Source organism: Phasianus colchicus, chromosome Z (genome assembly GCF_987193195.1).
Source record: "Phasianus colchicus chromosome Z, bPhaCol1.hap1.1, whole genome shotgun sequence".
Classification (NCBI taxonomy): Eukaryota; Metazoa; Chordata; class Aves; order Galliformes; family Phasianidae; genus Phasianus; species Phasianus colchicus.
The window spans coordinates 14430017-14440517 of NC_143476.1; the positions used below are offsets into that span (position 1 = coordinate 14430017).

The 10501-nt window shown below is 52.7% G+C and overlaps 2 protein-coding genes across 2 annotated transcripts in view; both read left to right on the plus strand.

Moving 5' to 3' along the window:
* The window catches only part of LOC149912631 (rho GTPase-activating protein 32-like), a 30112-nt gene extending 22074 nt beyond the window's left edge, over positions 1-8038 (plus strand). The window contains exons 10-11 of the mRNA XM_090132062.1: positions 7244-7389; positions 7572-8038. Coding sequence (XP_089988188.1) covers positions 7244-7389; positions 7572-7999 — 574 coding nt within the window. The 3' untranslated portion in view covers positions 8000-8038. The remainder of the gene's footprint in view (positions 1-7243; positions 7390-7571) is intronic.
* Positions 485-7070, plus strand: LOC149912632 (rho GTPase-activating protein 32-like). Its single transcript, XM_090130888.1, has 13 exons — positions 485-1441; positions 1990-2076; positions 2420-2497; positions 3149-3271; positions 3453-3530; positions 3844-3925; positions 4402-4545; positions 4823-4925; positions 5021-5153; positions 5319-5401; positions 5762-5869; positions 6228-6373; positions 6862-7070. Exons 3-13 carry the CDS (start codon positions 2444-2446, stop codon positions 7068-7070), a joined length of 1263 nt encoding a protein of 420 aa, XP_089987014.1. The 5' UTR covers positions 485-1441; positions 1990-2076; positions 2420-2443.
* Positions 8039-10501: the final 2463 nt, after the last annotated feature.

The window sequence follows — 10501 nt, forward strand, 5'->3', positions numbered from 1 at the left end:
TGCTGTTTGCTAATGGAAGATGGCAGATGGAGAGAGGAAAAGCAAGTGAAAGGCATGCTGTGCATAGCCACCACATGGCATCTGCACCATTTCCCCCTGCACAAAGGAGGAGCAGCTCACAAGCTTGGCCTGGGCCAGGGAAGGGAGCAGACAAACATCTGGACCGACCCCAAACGAGCTGGTTCTGCAGGTTGGGTGTCTTCTGCTGCTTGTCTCACATCCTGCTGCTCAGCGGTAGATTTGTTCCTGCTCAGTGCTAACAGGAAACTCACACAGCATTTCTGTTTCAGCTGTGCCAACGCTTTGATCCCTTGCTGCTTGGATGGGGCGTTTGAAGAAGGATGCCTGTGCTGATGTCCAGCCAGGCTTTGGGGATGAGTCTCCACACCAGGGTCCGTCTGACAGGACTGAGGGTTGGGGATCCAGCCAGGTCGAGTCCAGCGTGCTTTGCTCTTGTTCTTAGTGCTTGTTTTTGCTCAGGAGGGCAGGAGATGAAACTCGTGAACCAATGCCTGCAGACGGGGTTTGCAGAGAAAGAGGTCCTGCAGGCTTTCTGTGACAGCCACAGAGCTGCAGCGAGGCTGCATCAGTGTAAAACACCAGAGATCCACGGAGGTGTGAAGGGGAGCTGTGGGCTGCAGTCACGCAGGAAGGGATGTGCATGCTCGGGGTTTGGTTGTTGTGTGTGTGTTAAGTGACTGTGATACCACTGCTGGGTCAGTGTGAGTGTACAGAACAAGTGTGACAGCCTTTTTGATGGAGCCCTGTGAAAGGAGTCCTATGGACTTGAGATCCAACTGTCAGCCTGTGGGCATCATCCAGGAGTTGGGGTAGGGGATGAGGCAAGGGAAGTTGGGCTGAGAAAGGGATAAAGCAGTCTGGCAGTAGTTCTGTGTTTCTCCCATCTCCTGCTTTATTTCCTTCCAGGTGAAATAGATGGGTGCTGCAACATGCCCTTGAATGTAACAAAAGCCACTCTAGTGTGGATTTGACATGGGCCCAGCACTGCAAGGTACGCTGCTGGGAGGAAGCGTCCATCTGGCTGAGGGCAGGAAGGCCCTCCAGAGGGATGCACTGAGGCCAGTTGTGCGAGGCTCAACAAGAGCAAGCGCCAGGTCCTGCGCTTTGGTCATGACGACCCCGTGCCAGCTTCTCCAGGATTTGGCTGGGGTAGAATTCCAAGCAGCCCCTGATTCCAGAACGTTGGGCTGGGCTGTTGGAATCTTCTGCCCTTGTGACTGGTCTTGCCTCCCCACCCTGTCCGTGGTGGAGCAGCCTGGTGGCCCTCAGTGATGTCATAAGGGCTAGAATGAGGGGAGGAGCAGTGCGTGCTGCGTCCCTTCATTGGAGCGCTGGAGCTCTGACTGAGCAGCTCGCTTGTTGCACTTGTGCACCGACTGCGTCCCTTTGTCTTCACACCGTCCTGTGCAGCACCTTGTAGGTAAGCTGAGACAGTGTGGGAGAGACGGGGGGACAGTGAGTGCTGAGAACTGCTGGCTGGCGGAGCTCATAGGCTCACATTATCTCCATCAGCAGAGGGGTGGCCATGAGGGACAGGGAGGTGATCGTCCCCCCCTGCTCTGCTCTTGTGAGGCCCCAGCTGCAGTACAGTGTCCAGAAAGACAGGGAGCTGTTGGAGAGGGTCCAGAGGCGAGCCACAGAGATGATCAGGGGACAGGAGCACCTCCCCTGCCAAGACAGGCTGAGGGAGCTGGGCTTGTTCAGCCTGGAGAAATGAAGGCTGTGGGGTGACCTCATGGCAGCCTTCAGTACCTAAAGGGAGCCTAAAAAGAGGAGGGGAATCAACTCTTTGAAAGGGTAGATAACAGCAGGACAAAGGGAAATGGTTTTAAGTTGAAAACTTAAGTTTTTAAGTTGAGGGAGGGCAGATTTTGGATTTTCCCTCGTATTCTTTGCTAAACCGTGGAAGCAAACTGACCTGCTCTTTCTCTCTCCTCTCTCCACCCTCTGCCTGCTTCCCTGCTGCAGCTTTTGCTCGTGGAAGATCAGAGCAAAGTGACAAGGAACGGCTGCGGATTCGAGAGATTTCTCTCCCTCGTTCTGATCTCTTGCCAGGTACCTGCCATGGTTTGTCCCCCCACATGCTTTAGCAGCCCGTGACGCCCCGTGTTTAGTAACACAGCCTCATCCAGCTTTGATGGGACGCTGGTCACGTGTGGGTTTTCTCCACATGCTCTGCAGCTCAGCCCTCAGAAGGATGCTGTCTGTGGTGCTGTGACCAGCTGGTCTACAGGAAACCAATCCCTTAGGCAAAGAGTCCCAGCCCCAGCTTGTGCAGAGCTGCACAGCATCACCAGGGACACCAGCAGGCGTGCTTGGGCTGTGTGAGTGTGCCCGACAGCTGTAGGGAGCACAGCAGAGATGTGAACAGAGAACATAAAAGTGTGTTTCTTTTCAGTTCCAGCTTGTCACACCTACGCTGATGGCCGTGGCGTGCAGCGAGATCAGCTGTGGGCCTGACCTGGCATGGACAGAGGTAGAGTATGAAGCTCTGATTGGTCTTTGTTCCCTGACTGCAGCCAGCAGAGTGAGCCGCAGATGTGCTCTCCTGCTTTCCAAGAGAGCTCCTCTGTGGCAAGACAGTAGTGCAAGCGTGGCAAGTTTATAAAAGTACCAGAGCCATCTCGGCTGTTGTGTTTGTCCTCTACTGACTTTTCCCTTGAAATGGCTGCAGAAACAACAATCATTCTCTGCTCTGTTTGGCCTCGCTGTTGGTTGGACTGCTCAAGAGAGCTGCTTGGTGCTTGCAATGGCACTGTTTGCACCTTGTAACTGCAGCCGTAGCTTTGGTTTCCCTCTTCACGGTCTCCTAGCATCTTAAACAGTCAGCCTTCCTGCACAAAGAGCGCAGGAAAGGAGGGGGCAAAATGGACAAGGCCACCTGTCTGCGTCAGTGCCATTGCTGATTAGTCTGGGTGGGGAGAGATGCATCTTTGCATTGCCTGGCGTGTGCCTGCTGCACACCAGGGAGAGAAACAGCCGTTATTAGACTTGCAGTTCCTTCTGAAGTGCCCATGATAAGGACCGAGTGCATTTCCTGCAGCTTTCTCTGCAGATGTGCTCCTCACCTTGAAATCCTCCTTGTTGGTTCCCAGCTCCTCACCGTGGCCTGTGCTCTCTGTTTCAGGCTGAGAACAAGGGGAAGCCCCTGCTGGACCATGAGGTGGCACCTGTGAACATTCCAGCTATTGCTGCTGCCCATGCTATTAAGAGATACGTTGCCCAGGCAGCGGATGAACTCTCCTTTGAGGTAAGCAGTTCAAGGCGTTCCTTGTTGTTCAATTTTACAATGGCAAATGCCTTCAGAGCTGCACTGGTGCAAGTGCTCTCATGCTTGGCGATGTTTGGCAGTGCAGAAGAATGCAGTCATTTGAGCTGTGCTTTCCTCCCAGCCGTGCTGAAGCTGGGATTGACGTTGCAATCTCTTGCAGGTGGGAGACATCATCTGTGTCATCGACATGCCACCAAAGGAGCTGACCCCCTGGTGGAGAGGCAAGCTCGGCTTCCAGGTAGGCACAAGCTTCAGACTGGAGAGTGCAACTTCAGTAGAGGCAGGAATCTCAGCTTAGAGCTGCTCTGCCTGCACAGGATGCCTAGTGGACATAAACAGTTTCCCTGTGTTGGTGTCAGAGGACCTTGCCTTTGGCTGCTAATGTTGAAAAATTGTTACCTTTATGCTGTGAACTATGGCCATTTTCTGCTGGATAGTCTTATGGAACGTCAGGCAAGCACGTTCCGAGGGAAATGTTATCTGGCTTTTGGTTTAACACTTCAGATCTGAGAAGTGCTGCATGCAATAGTTGGCCTCTCTTCTTGTTACAGGTTGGATTTTTCCCAGGGGAGTGTGTGGAACTGATTAATAAGAACATTCCTGAGGCACTCATCAACTCAGTGCCAAAGCCAGGTATGGATGATACATTTGATGGTGCGGGGAAGCAAAATGAAGTCTTTTTTGGGGTGTGTTCCATGTTTAGTACCTCCTTTATCCATGCCACATTGTCCTCTGGGTTGATGATTCTTCATGCACACCATGGGGCAGAGATTTGGCCCAATCCTCCTGTGTTTATGATTGGACTTGGGGAAAGTATAGAATCTTAGAATGGCTTGGGATGGAAGGGACCTCAGGGATCATCATGCTCCAACCCTCCCGCCTCGGGATGGTCTCCCAGCCCCCACATTTAATGTGAGACTAGATCAGGCTGCCCAGGGCCCCATCCAACCTGGCCTTGGGCTCCTCCAGGCATGGGGAAAATCCCTTTTTGTATGTACTGGTTGGTAACGTTCTTCCCGTTCTGACGTGCTCTGTAGAATGTGCTGTGCTCGGCCTCGTCCAACGGAGCCAGACCTGAAATGACCTGGTTTCTTCCTTTTGTTGTGCAGTGCCCAAGAAACGCAGCAAGATCCTCACCTTCCTTCGTTCCTTGGTGAAGGCCCGCCCAAAGAAACCGACCGAGCGGGAGGTGGAGAAGGAAAGGGTGTTTGGCGGTGACCTGGGAGAGCATCTTCTCCACTCCGGTCGTGATGGTAAGGAGCTGCCCATTCCTGAGATCTTCCTCTGCTGGGCGTCTAAAGAAGATGAAAGGGAGCTCATATCTAGCAGGGGGCAGACTGATAGCAGTGGAGGCGCGTGTAATGGGAGTTGATGGCTAAAGGATAAAGTGAGGCGGATGCTCCTAAGAGACAAGCACATCTGTATTTGCTTCAGCCAAGCCTGGCTGGGCTTAGTGGATCGGATGTGAAGCACAGCCTGCAGCAGGACTTGAATCAGGAGCTCCACTGACGGCTGGCACGTGTTCTTCAGTCCCCCAGGTCCTCCAGAGCTGCGCTGAGTTCATTGAGCAGCACGGCGTGGTGCAGGGGATATACCGCCTGTCCGGCGTCGCGTCCAACATCCAGAGACTGCGGTAAGAGTGCTGCGACTGACACAGCCTGAGTGCATCTGGTGTGGCTTTGGGCTTGCCTTCCTCTCGCTCAACCGGGTTTGCGTCCCTCTCTCCAGGCAGGAATTTGAGTCGGAGCAGATTCCTGAGCTCACCGTCCGTGACATTCACAGCGTGAGCTCCCTCTGCAAGATGTACTTCAGGGAGCTCCCGAACCCTCTGCTCACCCACCAGCTGTACGGCAAGTTCTCGGTAAGCACAAGGCCACGTCTTTCATTTCCCTCTTCCTGGGCCTCTTGGCAGATGGCTGCAGCAGTGCCCCAGCTCGGAGGCCCTTTTGCTGTCAGCCCCACGAGGTTTACTCGCAGTGGTGTACTAGCCTGATTGGTGTCTCGCTCCCTTTCTGCACTACTCCAGGATGCTGTTGGTGCTGCTACAGAGGAGGAGCGGCTGCTCAGAATGCAGGACGTCATCCAGCAGCTGCCCGCTCCTCACTACAGGTCAGTGCTGCCCTCAGCCTGCTGAGCTCAGCCCTGCTGCATTGCAGAGGGCAACGATGCGGTTCCAGGCTGTGTCTCACGCCGGCAACACGATGCCTGTGTATGCTGAAGGGTTGAAGGCTCCATGGGCTTACTTTATGGGGTCAGTTCTTGGGCACGGGGGCACGCTTGGTGCAGCTGATGGCTGCGGCTGTGCTGTGCTGGGGCTTGGTGCTGCAGCGTGGCACTCAGTCAGGTTGGATCTACTTCATCTTCGGTGACAGTAGCAATCACAAGAAGTAGCATGAATGGAGGTTTGCTTTCTGAATTGCAGCACGGCATGCTCGTTGGTGCTGAACGTTTGCCTCTCTTGTTTTCCAGGACACTGGAGTTCCTGATGAGACACTTGGCGTGTCTGGCTGGGAGCTCCACCATCACAAACATGCATGCCAAGAACCTAGCCATTGTGTGGGCTCCAAACCTCTTAAGGTAAACTTCTGGTTCTGTTTCAACACAACGCTTACATCTGTTCTCCATTAAAAAAAAAAACAGTGCTCCCTTTTTCTCCATCAAATGTGCTCTTCTGTAAAATCTGTGGCTGACAGAAGAGCAGGAGCCTGAGCTGTTCTCCATCCCCACGGGCACAATGTCTAGGTGACAATTTCTGCAGTCTTGTTGAGATGGGACTGACGTGTCCTTGATCATCCAGGGGAATTTCTGCAGTGGCATCACTGATTGCCCACTGCGGAAGTCTCCAGAGCCTCAGCTGACAGCTTTTGGCTGCAACAATTCAGACTCGGGGAAACGGTCTTGGAGAAATGACTTCTAAAATCTGCCTTTTCTACAGATCACAGCAGAACGAGTCTGCCTGCGCCAGCGGAAGAGCTGCCTGCATGGAGCTGCAGACGCAGTCGGATGTGGTGGAATTCATCATCAACCACACAGACGTCCTCTTCGGCTCCAAATCCGGAGCAGACATTGCAGATGCAGCAGGTGAGTGTCTTCCTCCATTAGCTTCATCTTGACCTGACACCTTGACCAAATGCAGGCCTTCTCCAGGATGTCTGAGATACTCTTTTACCATCAAGGGGACAGCAGACCTCTGGACTTCCATTAGGGTATGGCATCCTGTTGCTGGATGCTGAGAATGTCCAAGCCCAAATTTGACAAGGAGGAAACTGTCATTATTATGGTTTGCACGCAGGAAAAGCTTGATGCAAGTGTGGCAGCGAAGCTTTCTCAGTTCCCTGCCCCCATTTCCTTGGGTTTTTCCTTGCCTATTTTGATACAGTAAGCTGCTCTTAATGATGACCGTGTCCTTTGCCATAAACACACCTCTTCCCACATGGTTATTTTGGGCTCCTCTTCTTCCAGTGGCTCGGATAAGCAAGCCTGAGAAAAATACAGCACCTCCCCCAGAACTGTGGTGGCTGTGCTGCTGCTTTCTGATCCTCGCTCTTACCTGTGGTTTTCCCTGACAGGGCACAATTCTCTCCCAGGGCCCAAGTCTGTGGGGGTCTCTTCTGCTGCCACAAAGCTGCTCAGCCTGGAGGAGGCACAGGCACAGAGGCGAGGCCACAGCAGCTCTCCCCCTGTGACAGAGAGCAGCCACGACATTGAAGTGGAAGAAAGCCCTGCAGCTGGGCAGGGCAAATTCCACACCGTCATCAACTTTCCATCTGACAGGTAAAGAGGACTTTCTTTTCCAGCACCTAGCATCATTGTTTGGGTGGGATTTTCTGTTTTTTTCTGCAGAAACCAGGCAGTGCTAGGAACAAGCAACTGCTGCCAAGAGCTCAGTGCTGCTCTTCCCTCACCCTGCACCACGCACGACTCACAGCATTGGCTGTTTTCTCTCTCCAGGCAAAATCCACCCAGCAAGAAGGAGGAATCACCAGCTAGCAGTTGGTGTTGCTGCTTCAGCCTCAGGAAGCCATCCTCTGGCAGCAAACGCCAACTGCAGCGCAATGCCAGGCAGCCCTCAGAAACAGCAGTGGTAGTCCTGGCAGGTAAGGGTGCAAATGCAGCTTCCAAATCCCTACTTTTCAGGAACATACAATTCAAGCTTGCTCTGCACTTGTATCTCCTTCTGGCGTTCAATCCCGTGCCTAAATCTTCACCCCTGATCAAGTACCACTGTCGTAATTCAGCTTGTGAAAGTTTGACACTAACCCCTGTGTATCCTTTCTAGGTGAATCGAGCCCTTGCCAAGCCATAAGATCCAGGGCAAGTAGCGAGGATGCTCTGTGTGCTTCCATCAGTGGAGAGCTCATAGGAAGCACAAATTGCTGCAGTTCTAATAGCAGCCTTCCATCTAACAACATTAATGGAGAGAAGGAGCTCATCGAAGTCCATGCTCTCATTACACCTGGCTCTGCTGAAGTTGCTGACCTGAGCCTCCCAGACACCACAGTCACAAGTGTGGATTTTAACCCAGAGTCTCTGCAGTGCAGCCCATCTGAAGCACAGTGTGAGTGCCCCGACAGCAGCACCTCCATGCAGGAGCAGGTCAGCATCAGTGAAGAGGAGCAGAGCCTCTTGCAGGGGGACTTTCAATCAGGCCTCCAGTCCCAGGCACCGGACAGCAGCACTGAGAGCTCTGAGCCACTCTCTCCATGACAAGACAGGATGAGTCCCATCTTCACCGTGGACCTCTCACACCCTCCTGTCCTTTATATAATAATAAAAGCACACTCGTGCTCAATCAACGCCTTGACTGCCTCCAGAGTCTTCATTCACACGGACTGGGATGAATGCAGCACACAGCAAGGCACCCCAGCTTGCAATGCTGTGGCTGTGGGGTGCGTGCAGCACAGCTCCGGGTTTGTTCCTGTTTTGTCTGGCTTTGGGATGTCTGCAGGGGGAGCTCTGCTACCATTTGGCATGGTAGCAAATAATCTCTCGCATCCTGGATGCTGCTCATGATACTCCCAAGCTTCCTGGCTGTGGCTTTGTGATGATTTTCAGGGCCTTCTGATGCATTTTGATGCCTTGGATGTTGCTTAACACCTCCCTCCTCCCATCATGTCCTTTCCTGGCTCCCGTCTATGGACTGGCCCTGCAGATCATCTCCAGACCTGTCATCAGCACACTGCGGCAGGAGAAGCTCCCCTGGCCAACGTCAGGCAGTACTGCTTGGTCTGCAGCTCAGTGGCCATTTCCCTTTTAGGCGGCTCCTGCAGAAGAATCAAGCAGCAGAAGAATTTGCTCACCCTGCAGCACAAAGATGCTACGAAAGCAGAAACAACCTGGGTCTGCAAGACTTCACAGACACTCACCGACTGTGTCTGATGGCTCCCTCCCATCCTTGTATTCTTTCTCCCCTTCTCCACGTCGGATCCCACTGCTGAGCCATGATCAAGCTGCCCAGTGTGGCAGAGCATCGTGCAGAGCCGTGCTGGCACCTCCTCCCCTTCCTCTCCTGCAGCTCAGCCTGCAACCTGAGCAAGTTTTTTTCTGAGAAAGTGACCAGCTCTTTTCCATCCCTTTGCCCCTGCAAACAGTTGTCCAGAGGATCTCGTCCAAGAATTCCTGGAACAGCCTGCAGCTGGCTCTCCTGAAGTTCAGGCTCCTGCCTTTGCTTCCTGCCAGGCCCGCATTCCTTGAGATCACCAACTCAAGGAGGGCATGGTCACTGCAGCCCTGACCGCCTCCTGTCGTAACCCCTGGTGTGCACCATGTCCAGCCATGCTTCCCTTCTGCTTGCTGTGCCCAATGCCTGCACCACAGAGTGATTCTCACTGCACTCCAGGAGTCTGTCAGATTGCTTGCAGCCAGCCATGCTGATTTCCCAGACTGACTGGAATCCCCCATCAGGATGAGAGTCAGTGAGTGCGATGCTTCTGCTGGCTGCAGGAAGCAGCTCCCACCAACAGGCTCTCTTTCCAGGCGGCTGTAGCAGACCCTCACCTCCAGAAGCCCTGCACTGCTGCACTTCCTAATTTTACCCACAAGTTCACAACCTGCTCATGGCTCTTCTTAGTTCTTTGCAGTCAACTTCTCATCATAGGGGGCAAATCCCTTGCCTTCCAGAATTCCATAGTATCAACTGTGTCTGCTTTATGTCAGGATTTTTTTTTCTTTCTTTTCTTTTTCCATTTTCTAGGTAGGAAAATGAATTTCTGAGCCAGGAGAAGCAGAAGTGAAACAGTCTTCCTGGCACTGCTCAGGTTGCAGGAGTTGCCAAGTGCTCCTCAGGTAATGTGTGCTGAAGAGCTGACCTTGGTGGCAGGGGCTGTGGCTGCATTTTGTGCCTGTCATGCGGGAATCCAAGAAAGCCTATTCAGAGCAGGAGCTGCAGAGCGAGATAAACATCACGAGAAGGTAAGGCTGAGAAGCAAGGACACCTCCAGAAAGAAGAGAAAAACTGAGTCAAGTGAGCTGCGTGACGGCCGTGTGATGCTGACCATGATTGGAGGAAGAGCGCATGGCTGGGAATGACTGATGGCTCTGGTTGGATGGGTGCCTGTGTGCACAGAGGTAAGGAGTGTTTGTGGGATGTTTTGCTGGCATCTAACGGCTGTAAGGGGAAGTCAAGAGAGAAAACTTGTGAATGCATAGAAGGGATGTTAAAATCTGGAACAGACTGTTTGGATCAGTCACAGCTGAGTCCAGATTGCCACACTGTCAGAACCTGGGGCCCAGGATTTTCCTTTAAGAGTGCCAACTGCTCATTTTAAATGATAAAAAGTAACATTGATAGAAGCTTCCCTCCTTGCATTAGAATAAGGCATTGATATTTGATGTTTCTGTCTTTCCATTCCTTTAGCAGCCTGGGTGTTGATGCAGCTGTATGCATCTGCTGCCCTCTCCTTCTGTTTTGTGTAAAAGAACAGTAAAATATGCAATCAGTGTGAGATCTTTCTGAAGTATTTTACTTTATTTGCCCCTAGGCTGCAATGGCTGGGAAATGGCAGTGTCACCCAGGAGCCCACACGGCGACCTGATGTCTCATTGTTGGGGTCTATTGGAAACCACCACGATGACAAAAGAATGCCTGGGATTCCTCCGGCCCAAATGCCAAACCTTGCACTTGGCTGTGCTGAACCTCATGAGGTTCACCCAGGCCCACCTCTCAAGTCTGCTGAGCTCAAACAGATGTCATTTTTCTCGTGTCCTTCC